General features: G+C 34.6%; 1 protein-coding gene across 4 annotated transcripts in view; it reads right to left on the bottom strand.

Annotated features, from left to right (window-relative positions):
• LOC139993634 (uncharacterized) overlaps positions 1-22011 on the bottom strand; it is a 98470-nt gene that overhangs the window by 49492 nt on the left and 26967 nt on the right. For all 4 annotated transcript variants that reach the window (XM_072015546.1, XM_072015543.1, XM_072015544.1 and 1 more), the window contains 2 exons: positions 19604-20198; positions 4721-4787 (listed from right to left, as the gene is read on the bottom strand). In XM_072015546.1, the coding sequence (XP_071871647.1) occupies positions 4721-4787; positions 19604-19634 (98 nt within the window). In that variant the 5' untranslated portion in view covers positions 19635-20198. The remainder of the gene's footprint in view (positions 1-4720; positions 4788-19603; positions 20199-22011) is intronic.

A 22011-nucleotide genomic window follows, 5' to 3' on the forward strand; every position in this document is an offset into this window, starting at 1 on the left:
TATGCAATTTTTATTTATCTATTTGATTTTTATCCTTCGAACGTCAGATTTCGACCAATTTTTCAATTTAAAACTTGCTCGATACGCTTATCAGAAACGGTGTCCGCTAATTCGATTAAAATTATTCCAAGGTCCCGATTACGGCATATAAATTCCTGGAATTAACCTATTAAAGAAAATACGGGAAAACTGAAAGAGAAATTTCTACGCCGATAAAGCCACGCGTACGCTATAAACAGAGAAACTTTTAAAGAAAATTTCTTAAGCCAAAGAAACCATAGGTAATACTATTGTACTACAAATACGAGAAACATGAAAGAAAAATTCCTGAAGCGAAAGAGCATGGATAGTATACTAAGGGCAAGCAAGCTTCGCCTAAAGCTTCGATTTCTCCGCAACACCCTGAAATCGATACACGAAACAAACCCCATAAACACGCCCCACGCACGGCAACTCGGTTCGTATCGCGAGCAAGTCGCTCGATGGTAAAATTTTGACAAATTTGCCCGCGTTTTAATCGCGTACGACGCGAGATATCGTTTAATCATCGCGAGGTGACAATTCGCTTACTTCTTCCGACAATTTCCCAATAAAAACTCTTTTCTTCTGTCGATGGATTCACCGCGTGAACGTTCGAACGTTGAATTGCAACTGCGATGCATCGCATTTACGAAACGATAATTCAGGGCATCGAGTATCGTCGAACGTTTCATAATTCAGCGTTCGGAGGCGCGCGCTCGCAAGAAGCGGCAATGCTTATAAATGATTTCGCCGTAGCTACGCGATGCATCGCGAGACGCCGAATTATCGATCCTTCGGCTTTCACCGCGTGTTTCATGCTTCGTCGCTGCCGGAAACGGTCGTTGAATAACGATTTCCAGGTTTTCTTACAAATTGTGCTTCCGCTATATAGTCGGTGCATGCACTGGCTAGCGAAAGTATTTGAACATTTATCACGGACAACTGTTACCTTTGATTTTATGGAAAACTTGAAGAAAATTCTCACCGTTTTATGAGAGAATTATACGAATTAATTAGATGAAATAATTATACGAGGAAATTGATCGTAGAGTTTTATCGAAGTTTTATCGCTTAAATTATGAAAGAAAGAAAAATTTCATGGCTAAGTGGTGAAATTATTAACAGTTCCCCATTTTTCAGAAATTTGCTTAAAAATTTACTTTCCCAATTTCTGTGATTCTTCTACGAAACCAGTGATAGATCGATATCCATCAAAATGTAAATTGCCGCAGACATTTGTAGTCTGCGTATAAACACGTTTGTCCCAGATGTATTATTCTTAACTCGCATTTTATTTCCACAAGTATTAGGACGTCCGAAAAAGTTTCTTTCGTTTTATAATAAAATAATGGATGCACATTTTCCGTTTTATATTATTTTATCGAATTATGATTCATTTTATTTTATCAAAATAAAGATCACAATTGGGTTTCACGTTTGTATAAAGATGCATCGTTGTAAAAGACGTGTCTGTAAAGGAAAGACACTTTTCCGACAACCTAATATATTAATAACAATCATTCTCGACGAAGAACGAAAAAATGACAAAATAAATTATCGAAAATTCCAGAGTTTGGCTCTTTTTCCGTCCGAAATCATTTTTCTACGCTCGCCCAAACAATAATTCAGAATTTTCTATCGAACAACGAATCATGATGGATCGAAAGCGACCAGTTTAAACGCCGCTGATCGTGCAACGGGGGTGGCGAAAAAGTACGACAGATTCGGTTGAGGGAAAGTCGTAGAAGAAGGCAGTCACCTACGGAGTTTCCTATCGTCGACGAACGAAGGGGAAGAGAAAATCGTTCCGTGGGTATAAGAAGAGAAGAATATCGGAATCTTCGATGCAATCGTGAAGGAACAGAAGCGTTTCTGCGGTTGACGTGGCATCGGGGTGGAGCAATTATTTAGACGAGTTTCGTGCCGCCTTCGTGGCTATCGATCGCTTTCAAGACAAGGTTAAAAATATCTATTTGCATGTCGAGATGCATTATGGTAGATTAGGCTGTGCGGCTCCTTGACTCTTAGTGTCGCTTTTTTTCGTGTCGTCGTTCCACAGCCACAGGAAGGTTAATGTTAATGGAAGCGAAATTTGTGAATGAAAGGCAGATTGCTGACTGCGATTCGATTACACGGTAGAACTGCATTTACCTGAACCAGAGTTCAACATTATTCGAATTGTTTACAGTAAACGTTTGTCTAAGATAATTACACGAATAAATTTATCGTGGTCGAATATCTTATTCGCATGATAATATCACGCGTGATATTACAGAACCGAATTAACCGAATAAACCGACTAAATTCATTCCGCTGGAATAGTTTATCCACGTAATAAATAAATCTGATGTAGAATAAACTGTTTTATATTTGATGTGAAACTTGATTAAGTGATCTTTAGAAACATGTTATACGATGAAAAAGAAGCAATTATGAGCTAATAATAAGTTAAGCTCGTTTATCCTATTAATACTTTGACTGCTACGTTGGTCATATTGAACTTCTGACGATTATAAAAATTGTACGACAGTTAAAGCATTTTGAATACAACTGATAAATAGAAGATACTTTGAAATAAAAAGTGCCCCATTGAACAATTAAACATTTTTATTAGAACATTAATAAAAAAATGAGAACAAATCTTGCATCTAACGGTGCACTGTGTTTGCATCCATATCTTTGAGGGGTAATCTACGAATATTATTATAAATACACCTTAAAAAATAATCGTAAATGCTGCTTTATAATCATATCATTGAAGTTACAAGTGTGCACATACCTTACTATCATATCTACAACGAGCAAATACCGTTTACTAATATCTTCTACGCGTTTCAACAATATATTCTGCACGTTTTGTTTACGGCGAAATAACGAATGCGAATGGTTCGTTGAAATAAACGAAGCCTTGTTATAATATGTCGCTATCAACCGTTACCAAGGCGCCACGATGGTCACCCGTAACCACCAATAAGATAAACGATCCATTGGGGAAGAATGTTGTCTTAGATCATCGATTTATTATTATTTTGCCATTATATGCTTCGAATAATAAAAATACTCCCGTGGCGTCCTCAGCGAAACATGTGATTTCAGCGTGGCAGTCAAAGTGTTAATAACGTTCAAAATCTAAACGAACTATTGGGTTGGCAACATTAGGTGGTAATGACAAAATCCGCAATCACTTAGTTGCCAACCCAATAGAAATTTTAAGCTTCTTATGATTTTAAATTTGGATAAAAATTAATAAAGGAAAGGAAATCTCTAAACGCGAGTATTATAGAAAAAGAACTGCCCATATCGTGATAATAATATAGTAAAAGATGCCATTATATGCTTTGAATAATAAATATACTCCCGTGGCCTCCTCAGAAAAACATGTGATTTCAGCGTTGCAGTCAAAGTGTTAACGTTAAAAATGTGAACGAACCATTGGGTTGCCAACCCAATAGAAATTTTAAGCTTCTTATGATTTTAAATTTGGATAAAAATTAATAAAGGAAATGAAATCTCTAAACGCGTGTATTGTAGAAAAAGAACAACCTATATCGTGATAATAATTGCAGCAAAAGATGCCATTATGTGCTTTGAATAATAAAAATACTCCCGTGGCGTCCTCAGCGAAACATGTGATTTTAGCGTGGCAGTCAAAGTGTTAATAACGTTCAAAATCTAAACGAACTATTGGGTTGGCAACATTAGGTGGTAATGACAAAATCCGCAATCACTTAGTTGCCAATCCAATAGAAATTTTAAGCTTCTTATGATTTTAAATTTGGATAAAAATTAATAAAGGAAAGGAAATCTCTAAACGCGTGTATTATAGAAAAAGAACTGCCCATATCGTGATAATAATTGTAGCAAAAGATGCCATTATGTGCTTTGAATAATAAATATACTCCCGTGGCCTCCTCAGAAAAACATGTGATTTCAGCGTTGCAGTCAAAGTGTTAACGTTAAAAATGTGAACGAACTATTGGGTTGTCAACCCAATAGAAATTTTAAGCTTCCTATGATTTTAAATTTGGATAAAAATTAATAAAGGAAAGGAAATCTCTAAACGCGTGTATTATAGAAAAAGAACTGCCTATATCGTGATAATAATTGTAATAAAAGATGTACGTTTTAATAATGATGCGAGTAATACGCTCAACGCTTTTCAAAGGCTAAAAGCCGAGTTCCGATCTTGATTTCCAGTGGCATATCGTGATACGCGAAGACTGCATGCTTTTTCCGGGATCAACGTCGATAATTCTCGTTAAGCGAAAAATAAATCGTCGGTGTAGGTGTAGGAGAGAAATCAGATATCCAGGTAACGCAGAGCTGGTTTTCCAAATTTATCGGACTTCGATCCGATCTTTAAACGATTTGTAGACGAATCGACAGTTTTGTACGCCCAAAGGATTCCGAAATCGACGCGCAATTTCAATTTCAATTCTGTGTTTTCTCGTTGAAAGAGAATATTCGCTTAAAATAGCGATTACCGTATTGCTATTTCTATCGCAAATTTTTATTCTAAATATTAGTTGGAATGAGAATTTCTAAATGCTAGTTACAGTGAGAATTCATTTTTATAATTGAAAATAGTTTTGACGTGCGTGCATCTGAAAATCTGCGTTTTCCTTCTTATGTTTAGTTTAAAAAACGAGAGATGGAGCTTTTTAGGATTTTTTTTTTGGAAAAAAGTTAGAGTACTCACTTTGGGATGTCGCCGATCTTCGGTGGCCGACATTTTCGCGCAGGAACGTCGCCCCATATGTTGTACGCTGCAAAAAAAAAAAAACAATATTTTTTAACATTATATCCGCATGTCTATTCATAATATTCTACTAAAATTAAAATTAATTGGGACTGCAAAACTATAGTATTTATAATACGCTATTTGTGTCCTTATTTATTTATCTATTTCCATTTTGCTATTTTTATAACTAACTACGATACTCGAATGAAAATGAGGCAATTGAAATTGTAAAAATATATCTATTTTTAATTTGTAACATCAAACAATTTCTAACAATGAGAAAAGTCGATTGGAACTGTACGACTACAATATTTTACCTCTTTGCTTTTCATCAAATTTTCTACAAGAATTTCAAGCACAAATTGGAACAAATAAGCTATCTGAAACAATTTAGAAAAGAAGCTGAAATTCTAAAATGGGTTCGAATTAGCTTTCGTTATGGAGTGAAGTTTCGATAATCGAGCGGCTCAGCCTTAACGAGTTCTCAGCTTCTGAATTAACACGCGGACTTTTCAACTTTGCAAAACTTCAAAGTTCCTGTCAAAGTCTCCAAGGTATGCGAAAGTTAGACGTGCAGACGTGTCAGCAGCTTGAAGGGATTTCGAGACACAGCCGAACGAAATTTCGAAGATATCCAAATTCAGCGAATTTCCAAAATTCAATTGCGCCAAGTTTCAACATTCTACCGATCCAGAAATTGCCTTGAAATTAACATCGCGCCGTAATCAACTGCGATAGATTTCTCGCTAAAAAGTATTCTCTGATGAATGAATTCTAAACGAGAGAAGTTTGGTCGTTAAAATTTCGTACACACTGTATATACCTGTACAAGGTATCTATTTATTTAAAACTAGAACTACCGATCGTTAACACGAAGCTATTTCTACCAAAGCCAATCAAAATGACTGGTCTTTAAAAGATACGTAATAATAGAATATTTGTATATTTATTGATTTATTACTTTCTTGCAGAAGGAATTCCATGTTATGTAGTACATTTTTGGTATTATTAATCCATCTGGGATCATCATCCCTGAACGAGGATTGGCACATGTATAAAATTGTCCAGATATTTCTAGTGGTATCATCTAGCGATCGATCCGGAATTTTCCTGATAACTGATATCATCATATCGAATGATACGCAATAAAAATGTTAAAAACGTGTGGCGAGTTTTGTACAAAACGAGGAATTTTGGCTAATTGGGGTTCGATAAACAAATTGCAGGACCCTTTTACACTTTGACAAGTACCAGTCATTTTGAATAGCTTTGATACAAAATTATTTTGAATTTAAATACATAAAAAGCAAAATAAAATTCATTATATTATTCTTTTATTTTAATTTTAAAATAAATTAAAATAAAATTGTAAACCCAGCCAATTTCACTGGTATGGTAGTTCTAGTGTTAGTATTCTCTAGATGTTAATACAATTATGGGAGATTAGAATGTACAGGTATAAAATATACAAAATATTCAATATTAAGAACTCGTTTGAATAATTAAGGATGGACGAGATCACTATTCCACACTATAACATGAAGTAGGAATTTTAAAATAAAATTGTAAAGCCAGTCGATTTGATTAATGTGGTAGTTCTAGTGTTAAACAAGGCGAATTTGTTGCTACGAGACGGAATCAAACATACCCTGGTATATAGATATATAAAATTAACACTGGTGTTATTAATCCTTATTTTATATAAATAAATAAAAATGACCATTCAATAAACCTTCCTATGGGAATTGAAAGATAAAAGAAAGCTACTTGTTTGTGGTGATGAATTTTTTAAAATAACGCTACGGTCCAGTTATTTCCCGATCGGCTCTTTCAACGTAGGATAATTGCTTGTTTGTTGTCGATGCCATTGAAAATAGGATGAAAATCGAGGCGGACGTTGACGTTGAAAGCGTTCGATTCGAAAAACTGATATATCCGTGTTAATTGTGCTTCGTTGTTACACATCAGCCCTCTCATTCCCTCGTCCCCTACTCGCTTGTTCAACTTTTATTCCTTTCATCGATCGTTCATCTCGAAAGACATTTACTAATTATAAAGTTGCCTGTTCGCTTTGAACACATTTGCGATGCACGATGTCCACTGTCCGAGCTTCAAACTCTAAACTCTGATTAAACTGCAACCCTTCATTTTTGATGCTTTAACTCCTCCATGAAGAGTTAAACATCGCATCCGGTCAATTTATTTCCACTGCAAATTAACTTGGCGATGCTGCACGGTGCAATATTTTTCTTCAGCAAGGTATTCACGAATTAATTTGTACACATTTCTGTGGAAATGCTACAAATGGGAAAGTATATGAAAATTAAAGCAAAGCGCGTACAATATGAGCAAATATACGAAACGTATGAGAATTGGAATTTTTAGAAAGTTTCTATTAATTAAAAGATAGCTTTCTTACGTCTATATATGTTTCTTCATTTTAAATATGGGATTAATATAAAATGATGTAAAATTTAAAAGATAAAAAGGTAAACACCGCAAAGTTTATCAAACAGAATGGGTGGTTATTAAAATTAAAGAAAAAATGAGACTAAAGTTAATTACGGTGAAACTAAGAGAAAGTTCAAGTAAAATTATTTTCTGGAAACTGTACGCGACACATACGTCCCGTCAGGGATGAGAGGATTAACGCAAAATGTACTCGTCACTGCGACAAAATTTCTTCTTTTGTCATTTGAAAAAGTCTCATATCCCTTTAAATTATGCTGTGCAAGCGTAAGCTATGTCACGCACAAAATGTTCTTCACCGTGGAAATATTCGATGAAAAGGGAAAAGGTTAGGCGTGATTCAAAGAAAAGCTCGCAAACAACACGAAATAAAATTTACACTAATTATAAAGTTAACCTAAATTCGAAATAAACTCTTGCATTTAATCTAGAATATTAAATATTGCTTACAATAAAAGAAGAAGATAAAAATTCAACGACTGAAGAAAATTAGCTGATGCAAATCACATTTTTGTTTAAGCTTAATTGTTGCTTGTTTTAAGCAGAAATCGTGAGATTTAATCTGATTCTCGGCTGCGTATCATCTTTTCGACTAGTAGAGCATTTCCAGTTATTTCGAATTTCGTCGAGGTAAAACACGATTTATTGCTAGAAGTTGGAAAGTTTGGCTTTCCGCTCCGTCGATGGAAAGCAGAGGTATCGTAAACTCAAAAGTTTCTTACAGGGCACAGAAGGCGAATCAAGTTATGGCGATTCTTGGAAACCGATCTTGGAACGAATCCAATCGTCACGAATCTGCTCGTTATCGTACGTAAAATCCAACTGGCGTACGAAAAATCGCGAACGAGCCGGCTTCCATTTAGATGAAATTCCATAGGCTTGAAAAACAGCCAAAAAATGGTAAATACTCGATAACTCGAGTTTAACAGGGTTACGTAAGGGAAACATGTTATCGATAACAATTGATTGATTTTTTAATATGTACCAAGGAAATGTCAATAGACACGTTTTAGAAACGTGTTAAAACATTTCGTCGGTTCAATGTTCACCCGAAAAAAAAAAAAAAAAAAAAAAAATAATACCTGTACATAACGTGCACACGTGTACATAACGACCATGTATATTAATAAAAACAATTGCGTTGCGTTCTTTATTGGAAAAATAACAGTGTACATATGCGGAGTGTAGAGAAAGGTTGGGAGTAAACTTTAGGAACGCGAGTACTTGGATAGTTTTGACCAGGTTTCCAAAAATACGAAACATAGTGAAACGATTTTGATACTTCCATTTCTCGTCACTCTTTCCGATCTACCAATTTCATTACATTCGCATTCCATTTCAACAAAATTCGTATTTCTTGCCTGTGAATTTTACTTTTTACTTTTAGGAAGAGCAAAAAAAAAAAAAAAAGAAAGAGAACATTGAGACTTGTATTACGTCTCGCAATTGAGGTCCTGGGCTCCTTATTAACTGGCCACCGTCACACTTCTCCGCTATCGCTAAGTTTCGTGCCCTTAAGGCCTCTTCTCTAACTGACCGCTGCATCGTAATTCAGGTAGCTAAGAGGCTGCTTTTCTATATATATCCCGAGGATGCCTCGGGAATTAATCGAAAAAATTCTATTCTCTTGACAAATTGAGCGTGAAATCGCGTCAACATTAGCCACACAACATCGGCCACATACCTCATCACCAGCTTTCAACATTACGCTCAACCAACACACCATAACCTTACGCACATTTTCAGAAAAACCTTCAACCGAACAGCTTCTCCGAATAGTCGCACATTGACGAAACAGAGTCGTATCTCTTTAGGTTTTGTAAAAAAAAAAAAATTTATTTTATTTGTGATAATAAGCTTTTGTTTTTTATATGCGGGGAAATCTTCATGGACAACCACCTCACCCACTCTTGGAAGCGGCGGGGTAGTGTCGGAATTTATGACAGTAATCTAATAATGTTTTATTTAAAATAATTCATCTTGTGATAAAATTTGAAAGAATATTCTCCTCGTATATAAAACACAATATGAACGTCTTGCAAGTGCGAATGGTTATTGATCAATAAGTTTGAAAGCTCCAAGTGGAAAATGAATGTCGATGAGATTGGGGTTCGTTGGCCACGATTAGTATCTGTTTTCAATCATCGGCTTGATTTCATCCGTGATTTGATTACTTCCGATAAATTGACTTAATAACGCGACAAAGCATCTTGCCACGCTTGGATTACTGATCCGTTGTCGATTTTTAATGAGCAGGGGAATTGGAACCGTGGTTGTTTTTACGCGAACTTTACCATCTGTCGTTTTTATTTCCTCTCTGTTTTCCTTATTTCTTCCTTTTGCCTCTTTACGTTTTACGCGAAATATCGAACATCTTTTTTAGCAAATGAAAAAAGGTGGTGAATTATTCGAATGGAAGGAACACGATGTCAGGTGACTTGACTAATGAGAAAACTCGATAAACTCCAACTTTTTCCTATTAATATTGAGCTTTTCAACGCAGATTATTTACTTCCACAAATTTATTTAATGCAAGAAAATTACATAAATAAACGTAAATTCGGTAGAAATCCTTAAAGAATCGTAATATTCAATTTTCTCTACTTCTTAATTTATCCAGTTAATCAATATGGCTTTTGAGCAATTCATGCTTCCAGTAAATAACAGATTACTTGATTAATTTGAGAACTATTAGTCCTGGATTGATTTACAAGATAGAAAACAAGAATATTTTAAGATTACAGTCGTTCGAAGGTGATACATCATCGAAGTGCATTACAAATCGAACAGAAAATTATTAGGTTGGCAACTAAGTGATCATGGCTTTTATCAATAGGTGGTATTGACAAAATCCGCGATCACTTAGTTGTCAATCTAATATTTGTGTTTTAGTTCTATTGAAAGTCTTCAATTTTCATATTAACGTAGTTTCGATTTCTCAATTTCCCTAGCCACATAGACATGGAGATTCGGCACCTAAGAATCGCTCATTTCCTCCTTTTATCCGCGGTTTCGTCGCCCTCTGTGCACCGATAAACTTCGTTACCCCGTTATTGCACTCGGCGAGCGATAATTAATTGAAAGGTCGGTGATCAAAGCCGGACAGCTTTTCGTCCGATTGGAAAGAGGCGATGGATCTAAAGGAAGCGAAGGAAATTAGATGAAGCACACGATGATAGATAAGAATCGACTTCGAACTTAATTACTTTCTCCCAGGACAGCTTCGGAATATTTTGACAATATCAATTTATGTCATCATAAAACTGTTTTCTACGCTTTTCTATACGTACAGCTTCCGTTCTACAACTTGATTTTATAAAGTCATTAAAACTTCTAACGCTACTCGCTGCAGAGGCAATTAAAATTTAAAAGACCAGGGGCAAAAAGGTTATATCTCTTCAAGCTCTAATTACAAATACCTAAAGTGACATGGATTAAACGAAATTAAAAAGTTAATACAATTATAGCAAGAAATTAGAATAAACGAGATAATTAAAGGAAAGATTGGATGCGAGGAAAAGCGACATTCTATTAATCGTTTAAATAATAATACTTTAATTCAAAAGTCAATTTTTCTAGCAAGTTTGTGCGATAACGAAATGAAGGGGCAAGACAGGTGTGAATTTGAATTCACACTTTGCTCGTTAATATGACTCGACTGGTTGCTAATTCGATTGATAGCCATCGGCTTCTCAGACGACGCCATCCGACTCAAACAAAATTAACCTTCCGCTGAGATTCATTAACTAACTGTATTAAAAAAAATTGCCATCGTCTCTGGTCGGCGTCCTTCCTCCTGCCCCTAAGGCTAACCTGTTGCCCCGTTTCCCGTGAGAAATTTCGTTACCGCGCTGATGCACCCGCTAGACGATAATTAAACGATAATTAATCCCTCCGCTGCTAGATTCGACCGAGCATGGAGTCATCGTATTTTCCGTTATCAAGAATTCTGTTGGATTTTCTCGTCGACAAGAGGGATATCTAGAAGCTAGAAGGACATACTCGTTTTCCAGGTATAATATTGCGCAATTTCGCCAAAGAAATTGCAATCTATCTTTTTATATTTTCTTATTGCGATCAAACAATAATTCAAATGTTTCTAACGTTGATTTCAGTGGTTTATTTCAAGATCGATTCTGAATGTTATATTTGTCTATAATTATCGTTTGTATAAAGCTGCTGTATTTGTTTTTTGATAGACCCGCGAGATAATAACGAGAATATTAACGTTTTGTTAACGCGAAACCTTCTTACATTTTCCAATGAAACCCTGGGAAATTGCTAATGTTGACTTTAGCCACAATTGGCAGTTTCTTAAATTAATCCAAACGTTCAATCGACGACTATTGAAATAGAAGGTATAAATTAAATAGAAAATTGCAAAATTCACATCAGAAACCTTCTTACATTTTCCAATGAAATCCTAGGAAATTGCTAATGTTGATTTTAACCACAATTGGCAATTTCTTAAATTAATGCCAATGTTCAATCTTCCTCTATGTTTTTCAATCAACGACTATTCAAATAGAAGGTATAAACAATTAAATAGAAAATTGCAAAATTCACATCAGAAATCTTCTTACATTTTCCAATGAAATCCTAGGAAATTGCTAATGTTGATTTTAACCACAATTGGCAATTTCTTAAATTAATGCCAATGTTCAATCTTCCTCTACGTTTTTCAATCAACGACTATTGAAATAGAAGGTATAAACAATTAAATAGAAAATTGCAAAATTCACATCAGAAATCTTCTTACATTTTCCAATGAAATCCTAGGAAATTGCTAATGTTGATTTTAACCACAATTGGCAATTTCTTAAATTAATGCCAATGTTCAATCTTCCTCTACGTTTTACAATCGACGACTATTGAAATAGAAGGTATAAACAATTAAATAGAAAATTGCAAATTCACATCAGAAATCTTCTTACATTTTCCAATGAAATCCTAGGAAATTGCTAATGTTGATTTTAACCACAATTGGCAATTTCTTAAATTAATGCCAATGTTCAATCTTCCTCTACGTTTTTCAATCAACGACTATTCAAATAGAAGGTATAAACAATTAAATAGAAAATTGCAAAATTCACATCAGAAATCTCCTTACATTTTCCAATGAAATCCTAGGAAATTGCTAATGTTGATTTTAACCACAATTGGCAATTTCTTAAATTAATGCCAATGTTCAATCTTCCTCTATGTTTTTCAATCAACGACTATTCAAATAGAAGGTATAAACAATTAAATAGAAAATTGCAAAATTCACATCAGAAATCTTCTTACATTTTCCAATGAAATCCTAGGAAATTGCTAATGTTGATTTTAACCACAATTGGCAATTTCTTAAATTAATGCCAATGTTCAATCTTCCTCTATGTTTTTCAATCAACGACTATTCAAATAGAAGGTATAAACAATTAAATAGAAAATTGCAAAATTCACATCAGAAATCTTCTTACATTTTCCAATGAAATCCTAGGAAATTGCTAATGTTGATTTTAACCACAATTGGCAATTTCTTAAATTAATGCCAATGTTCAATCTTCCTCTACGTTTTTCAATCAACGACTATTGAAATAGAAGGTATAAACAATTAAATAGAAAATTGCAAAATTCACATCAGAAATCTTCTTACATTTTCCAATGAAATCCTAGGAAATTGCTAATGTTGATTTTAACCACAATTGGCAATTTCTTAAATTAATGCCAATGTTCAATCTTCCTCTACGTTTTTCAATCAACGACTATTCAAATAAAAGGTATAAACAATTAAATAGAAAATTGCAAAATTCACATCAGAAATCTCCTTACATTTTCCAATGAAATCCTAGGAAATTGCTAATGTTGATTTTAACCACAATTGACAATTTTTTAAATTAATGCCAATGTTCAATCTTCCTCTACGTTTTTCAATCAACGACTATTCAAATAGAAGGAATAAACAATTAAATGGAAAATTGCAAATTCACATCAGAAATCTTTTTACATTTTCCAATGAAATCCTAGGAAATTGCTAATGTTGATTTTAACCACAATTGGCAATTTCTTAAATTAATGCCAATGTTCAATCTTCCTCTACGTTTTTCAATCAACGACTATTCAAATAGAAGGAATAAACAATTAAATGGAAAATTGCAAATTCACATCAGAAATCTTTTTACATTTTCCAATGAAATCCTAGGAAATTGCTAATGTTGATTTTAACCACAATTGGCAATTTCTTAAATTAATGCCAATGTTCAATCTTCCTCTACGTTTTTCAATCAACGACTATTCAAATAGAAGGTATAAACAATTAAATAGAAAATTGGAAAATTCACGTCAGAACGTTTCATTCGACTTCTCAAAGATCTAACCACAGCACTGGCTGTTTATCGACGAGTAAAGGATTCCCAATAAACCTTAGAACGTTAATCGTTGGCGAAAATTTGAAAGGAAGGAATTTAACGTTAAACGCCGCAAGGAATTTGAAAGGTGGAAATTGCTGGTCTTCTCTCGATCGGGCAAGCGAACAATACGATCGGCGATCGTCCGTCGAAGGAAGAATTGAATGGGGAAAAGCGGTATGAAGAGCGGAGAACGAGTCGCGGGTCATTTCCAATTACTCCGCTAGACGACTCGTAGGCACAAGTCAATTGTTAAATCGCCAAGGGTCCACGAATCGCTTGGAGCCGGATCTGTGTTCGTATTATCTCGGTCATATCCTCTTTTCCGTCCATAACTAGTCCCGGCTAACTCTCTGGCTGCTCTTAGCTGGAATCGTTCCAGTCACACACACACACATCTATATACTACACACGTGCAGAGATATCGATCGCGATGACGATGGAAAAATAATTGTCAAGATTGCGATCGCTCTACTTCACGTGCACGGCTTCTGCTCGAGACGTTTGTTCGTTTCGTTCGTTCACTGAAATGGGCAAACAACAAATCTCATCAGTTTTCTCTTGATATACTTATGTCACTTATTTATCTTGCCTGTTGCGGGGAATAAAAAGATAGCGAATGGATTTAAATCAATCATCATTAATCTGTGGATTTTTGTGCACTTCGGGGAAACTTAAAGGTGCGTAAATCCACCTGAGACACAAAAATATATAAAATATCCGAAATAGAATATACTCGTTATGATATTTAATGGACAAAACAAATTTTTTACCTAGGTTTCTTTTTTTTTTCAATGATAATATAATTTATGTTATATGAATATTAATTTGCATAAATATACGTACTCTGGTTACGTACGGTGTATCAACGAAATGAAAAAATGAGAAGATCTCCCTCTTGATATATTTGCTTCATGCATTTATCTTGCTATTGGCGAAACAGTAGATTAGATAACAAGAATTGTTTTAGTTATGATATATGAACCAAGCGAGTAAATAATAAATTTAAATACTGTTGCGAAAATAAATGACGAACAACGAAAGAAATAACCTAAATACTGTTGATATATTTTTTTTTTTTTTTCTTTCTTACGTACTTGGTATCTGTAAAAATATTTAGTAAATAAGATAAGGAAGAGAATTTGGCTCGATCATGGTGTATCGAACGAAATGAGCAAATAAGAAATTTGAATAATATCGATGTAGATATTCGTGTGAAGAAATGGACAGTTTGAAACGTTCGTAAATCATCTGCTCGCCATTAAGTTTATCGTCGACTCGGCACGTGGACTTTTCCAAATCGAACGCCAGAGCATTTGCGCGAGTACGTGTGCACAGCACACACATCACCTTGACACACTTACGGAATTAAAGGGATGCGTGTACGGCAACGAATACGCGAGCTCGTTTATCATCCATCCTACCGGATGAAATATTTTCGCAATTATACAGAGGCATAACTGCATCTCATCCGAGATTTCGTTGCTTCAAATTATCCGATTGATATACCCACGATACGAAACGTCGTTTCTGTGAACAGATATCGTCCATCTAATTTCGCCTTACTATCAAAACTTTCGTCAACTATGTCGAGAAGGAGAAATTTGATACAATTTACGTGTATTGAATATTGATAAGATTAAACGTTAATTTTGATTCAATGAATGAATTAATTTTAAAAAATAAATGAAATAATTAATTTATGTAGTTTCATTAATGTAAATATTAATTATTAAGAATTCACTATTAGTTGTTGTGAACAATTCGGATATAAGACATTCCTGTATTCTTAAATTAATTTTGTTTATACTACTATTGTACTAAATCCCTACTTTACTGCATTCCTATATTCTTAAATATCATAAATACATTACTATGTTTCTATTAGATTGTCTGAAAAGTTTCTTTCGTTTCACAAGGAAACAATAGATGCGCAACATTTTTTCTTTTATATTATTTTGATTCATTACTTTTTTTATTTTACAATTTACATCGTATGATCCATTTTGCATTACGTGCAGTATATTAGTACGTGTAATGAAATATAATATAAAAATATTTCACATCTATTGTTTCCTTCTAAGACGAAAGAAACTTTCCAGACAACCTGATATTATTCTTGAATTCTATATTCCTAAATTGATATACTATTCACACATTAGTAAGTTTCTATGTCTTTAAATTCCTAAATCGTCAAATTTCTAAATTCCAATATTTTTATACTTACCATATTACTCTCATGAAATTTATATGTTTCCAAATTCCTATATTTCTAAGTTTCTAAATTTCTACACTTTTATGTCCCTAGATTCTTAAATTCCTGCATTTTCAAATCCCTAGATCCCTAAATCCCTGCACTTCTAAGTCCTTGGATTCCTAAATGAGTGTATCTCTAAATCCCTAGATTCCTAAATTCCTACATTAGTAAGTTTCTATGTCTTTAAATTCCTAAATCGTCAAATTTCTAAATTCCAATATTTTTATACTTGCCACGTCTCTCTCTTGAAATTCATATTTTTCCAAATTCCTATATTTCTAAGTGTCTAAATTTCTACATTTCTATGTCCCTAGATTCTTAAATTCCTGCATCTCCAAGTCCCTAGATCCCTAAATCCCTGCACTTCTAAGTCCTTGGATTCCTAAATGCGTGCATCTCTAAATCCCTAGATGCCTAAATTCCTACATTAGTAAGTTTCTATGTCTTTAAATTCCTAAATCGTCAAATTTCTAGATTTTTAAATTCCTGCATTTCCAAGTCCCTAGATCCCTAAATCCCTGCACTTCCAAGTCCTTGGATTCCCAAATGCGTGCATCTCTAAATCCCTAGATGCCTAAATTCCTACATCCCTATATTGCTATACACATCTCTATGTTTGAAATCCCTAAATTTCTACATTTCCACGTTTCTACATTTCTGCTTTCTTGCATAACCAAATTCCTACATCTCTGAGTTTCTACATTCCTGTATTCTCCAATTCCCATATTTCTACATGCCTAGATCTCTCCAAATCCCTAAACTCGTACATTTTGCAATTCCTATATTCCTATGTTCCTCTATTTTTCAAGTTTCTACGTTCGAAAAATGCATCGACGCAATAGTGGGATAATTCCATGGAAACACGAGCATCGAATCGTCATCGATATCGGTGTTTACGTGCTTAGGGCGAGTTTATCGTGGCGCTTATATCAAGGCCTGGCTGTGATCGACAGTCAGCTCCATTAATCAACGTAAACTCGATTAAGAGTCACGAAGCAACCCTCTTTCGACCCTCTGCGACCCTCCTGCTGGTCGAACCCCGAGGGCACGCTGCGTTTAGGGGTTGAAACCAACGGCCACAGCTGCTATAATTGAAATCTACGAATTTGCTGAGGTTTAAGTTGTATATAGGAAGGTTTAGAATATATCGGGTGAAATTGATCGAGAGATTACTCTTGGCACAGCAATTTTCAGTTCATCGGGATACCTAAAATTCACTAAAATTGTCCATCCCTTCATTTTTCTTTTTACTGAAATTCTCTGATAGCCAGGAAATTCGTTTTTGCATAAATGTAGAAATTGTTGATCGTAAACTAATTAAGGATATTAACTAAATAAGAATTTCGTTCGTAAAATACATCAGGATGTCCAAAAATTAGACGAAATCGGAGAAAATCTTTCTTTACTGATTTTTAGAGAAATCCTTTGATGATTAGAATACCAGCTTTACAGAGGTGTAGATCCTACTGATTTAAAATCAATCAGAAAGTTATTTTCATTTTAGTAAGGAAGTTTGAGAGAAATAATGAAAAATGTAGAATTTTTTTATATTTTCAATCGAATTCAATTTGATGTGTAAACGATCGATGATTAATATCGATATTATTGGAAGACGGACGAATAACGAACAAAGAAAGAAAGTAAATTTCTTTCCATCTTATTTGCATATTAAATCCTCGTCATAATTTTTATTCGAAATGAGAATCGCTGATATGCGACAGTGAACGCCGTTATTATTTTACCAGAGGAATGATAGAACAGATACATAATAAGTAGGCAAAAGCATGCGAATATCGTTTCTGTTTCGAATCGAACTCGATTTGAAAGGATATAGGATAATGGACATTAGGTTATTCAAATGTTAGTAGGAAATTGTGTATTTCTAGGAAATGGTTAGAGGGAATCACGTACTTCCGTTTCCATTTCGCGAAATTATCAGAAAATAATCAACTGCGACCGGTTGGATCCGCATTGCGTTGGTTCATGAATGTGCATGAACTCGTACGTAATGAAACGTCGTTATTGATTACTGATAATCCAATCAACGGCGTGTATTACTCCTCGGCATGTCGATTAAATGGTATTAATTAATCCAAAGATAGAAAGAGAAACCGAGATGATCTTAACGAACCCGGTTCTCTGCTTTCGAAATCTCCTGCTCTCTTTTAAAACATACGCACGATAAACTTTTGAGTAAATAGAAAAATATCAAAACAACTTGTTTGATTATGTTAACTAAAATCATAAAACTCGATTACTTGCTCCAGGATAATTAAACAAGAAGATAGGAAATGTATAAAAAAAGAATTAGAAGACGGTAGAGGCGACTTCTCTGGAATATTTTCAAATATTTTCATTCAATTGTTTTTTTTTTTTCTTTTTTTAATAGCAAAGATGGAAAAAATAATAAAATTTCTTCGACGTCAAAAAACGAAGGCAGACGGAGAATGAGAAATCGCTGTAGTTGAATAATTCCGTTTGCAGGAAAAATTGTGTAGAATTCTCGAGCGAAGGAAATCAAGACAAACGGTAGAAAACAAGGGAACGTTGAAGTTGGAATCGTATCATCTGATCTCGAAACAGTAGTCACGTCTCGTATGTTTCTGCCAACGTTTCGTAAACAGAGGAGTTTGCTTCATCGGAGTTTGCCTGAATATTTGGCTAACGAGCGAGAGTATGTCAACGAAGTCTGATGAGGCAAACTGCGACGATCGTAGCCTGTCGACGAGGAAACGTGGCCACATTCCGGAAATCAATAACAGCGAAACAATTAAGAACGAGTTGAATAGCAAGCAACCGCGCGTCCTTTTCTCAATTTAAAATTGATCAAAAAAGAAAAAGAAAAAAAAAAGGAAAAAGATATAATATGATTGTCCTTGTCGCTAACAATGTCACTTTAAATAAAATAAATAATAAGAGTAACGATTGTCCCTTTTATCTTTGTGTATTCTGTCGTTGTAATTCTTGCACTCGACGTCCAAGGGATTTTTTGTTTTTTTAATTAAAGATAAAAATTATTACAAGTAAAGGAGAATAATTGAAGTATAAAACGTTAAAGAAAAAAATGTTTCCAAATAAGAAACATATGCAAAAATATGTAATTCAAGGAAGAAACAAACTGTTGTTTGAATATTTAACAAAATACCGTAGAAATAAAAAAAACAAAGGTTCTATGAATTTTTTGAAACTCTTCATAAACACGAAATTCCAAAATGAAAAATTACATTACACTGGTAGTTTCACGTACATCTCTACATCTATCTATATATATATATTTTTTTTAACGTTCTATTAATCAATGCCTTTGCATTCCACGACTACGTGTTAGTTATTGTCTACGCTTGTGTTTCCACTCGCCATCAGAAGGCAACCTGACTACCAATCCACATTTAAATTCAAACAAATTAGCTTTGACAATAAATCTTTCCAAAAAACAACTATACATATTCTGATGACATTTTCCAACAAATAATTATAATTTTATCTTTATCGTTGCTTACTTTATCCCAAAAACCAATCACTCGACAATAATTTATGACAAAATTTATGACAAAAGAAGAAATTAGAATTTTTACATCATATCCTCCTTCATATTATTTCCATCTATGATATATCTTCCGTTTGACATTTAAAATATCATTTCCACGTTCTGTCAAACTATTCTCTACTCTTTGCGACCGTTGCCACGCGACCATCACCTGGTCAAAAGAACACGATCCAACTCACCTTCCATCGTTATATTATCCCCGAGCTTCATTTCGGTGCTCAGTGTGCTCACTGTTCCGGATGGTCCCACGTTGTTCCAGCCGACTAGCCGTCAATCGAAGCTTCCCAAATCGCTCGATGGAGACACGAGACGATTATTCTCTGGAAATGTCACTTTCTCTCCCTCTCTATCTCTCCCTTTTTCTCTCTATTTCTGTTGCCTGTAAATCGCAGGTATCCAATTACCAGGGACCTCTAGACAATCCCTTTTTTCCCTCGACGAGCTTTCTTCGTCCTCGTTAAGCGACCAACCAACGTGCCGACGATCGCACGCCTTTCCCACGTCATGGTCAACGTGTCGTTGCGCGATTAGACAATCGAATTATCAAAGGTTTCGACAACCTGCTGATGCACGGACCAGTCGATGAGTCGCGAGATCCCTCGATCACCATCGATCGCGAGCCTTCCGCTTCTTGCAAGGTCATCGTATCTTCTTCCAAATGCAAAATCTTCCCTTTGATTCTGTCGATGGAGCCACGATGGATCTTTGATTCGGTTGTCGTGCAAGAGCCAGAGCAGAGTTTACGGACACTTGGTGGAACTGTTCATTGTGGACCTGCGAAAGAAAGAAACGATTTATTATTATACAGTGTTATAGTATAGTTATTACATTGTATTTATATTAAAATTACTGGTTGTTTTTCATTGGAAAGAAGAAATACGTATAGCAAGTGGAAAAAATATTCTGACGTAGAATGGAGACCAGCATGAATGGAGGAAGCATGATCGCTCAATGTCGAGGTCACCTATTTCAAGCTTCTGCATTTGAATCGGTTTTTTGACAATCTGCTTTTCATCATCGTTTAGTATTTTATCAGCAAGTATCTTAATATTTAGTAAATAAATACGTACACGAGTCTATCGGAAGATCAACTTTAGTTTCTCTTTGCAAGAAGATAGTAAATTTTGAAATATATTTAAAGAATGTCCGAGTCTTAAAAAGGACACGTTCGCGTACGTAAAAGTTAAGAAATGAAATTACAGAGTGAAATTTAAAATTTGAGAATGCAATTTAATTTACTTTTTATTCGTCTTACGCATATCAGACGAGTTAGATGGTTTTGATGAAAACACCTTTTCCCATCAGCTACAGTTAAAGTACACGAATAAACCATGTCCTCGACACACTTCAGAAAATTTCCTCAAAGGAAGAATATTAGTTTTATTTAAGCATTAAGACAGCAGCAAGCCACTAGAACGTCTGGTCCAAATTGATATTCACAGGAGCGTCAAAACTTTGAATGTTCCGCGAGACACGCGTTCCCGAAGAACGTACGAGTTCCATAGAATTTTAATACTTCGCCTAGACTTTGTGTAGCGACAATAACGTTAAAGCAGTGCTTAAAAGATCATCTTGTAAACTTTCTTGCGTGCAATCGCGAATCAAGCCGTTTAAGGGTGCAAAAGCTTAAAAAAGTAGGGTAAATCTAACATTTTTTCTCGCCTACAAATATTTGCTAAAGGATCAAGATTTTTATAGCAAATTTCCAACGACATTTGAACTCTGTATTCGTATTTTTTCGTATTACATAAAATTAGAGAACGACGGTGGTGAAAAACAGATTATCCACGATGTAGCGCAAAACTTTTTCATAGCTTGGAAAAATAAAGAAATGGCGGCTTGTTAAGGAAAACATTTGATTTCACGCCGAGGAAAAGCAACTTTAAACGTTTGAAAAAATTCAGAGAAAAACGTTTAAAAATTTCGTGTTAATCCAATGGAAAGTTTCGGAGATCTACTGGCAGCAAGGTCGAAAAACATAGTTTAGAGAAAAACGTGTTTGAAGTTTTAAGTTAAGCTTCCTCTAAAGTAAAAGAATGCGTTCGTATTCAGCGTTGCAGCCTCGCCATTTTTCAAAATTTCAAAGTATCCTTTTACCACGGTATTCCAGATATACCCAGCTTTAAAAAGGTATAAAAAAGATTTAGACTTCTTGAAGCCGATATGGTTGCATGGCTTCTTAACTGAAAATTCCTAAATGTGGTAGTATTGCCAGAGAAACTTTGACAATATTTGCAGGAGACGTTAGGATGACGATATTACGTGAACGTATGCAAGTTAGTAAATAGTTTAAATTTATAAAGAAACCTGAGAGACATTCTATCAATGAAATCCCTAGAATCCCAAGGTTCTTAGTTAATTAAGCTTCTATAACCAGAAGCTTGCTCGTTTATGAAGGAAGAAAGGAAGAATTGATCTCAGTTCCTTTTTATTTTTTTTTATATACGAAAGATGTTTTCAAACTGCTACTAGTACAATGAAACGTTACTAAAAGTATCGATAGAAATAGGCCTGTGGTAAATAAACGAAACAAGACATTGAAAAATCCGCCACGGTAAAATTTCATTTATCTGAATCGTGTTTGAAT

The sequence above is a fragment of the Bombus fervidus genome, chromosome 13 (genome assembly GCF_041682495.2).
Source record: "Bombus fervidus isolate BK054 chromosome 13, iyBomFerv1, whole genome shotgun sequence".
Lineage (NCBI taxonomy): Eukaryota > Metazoa > Arthropoda > Insecta > Hymenoptera > Apidae > Bombus > Bombus fervidus.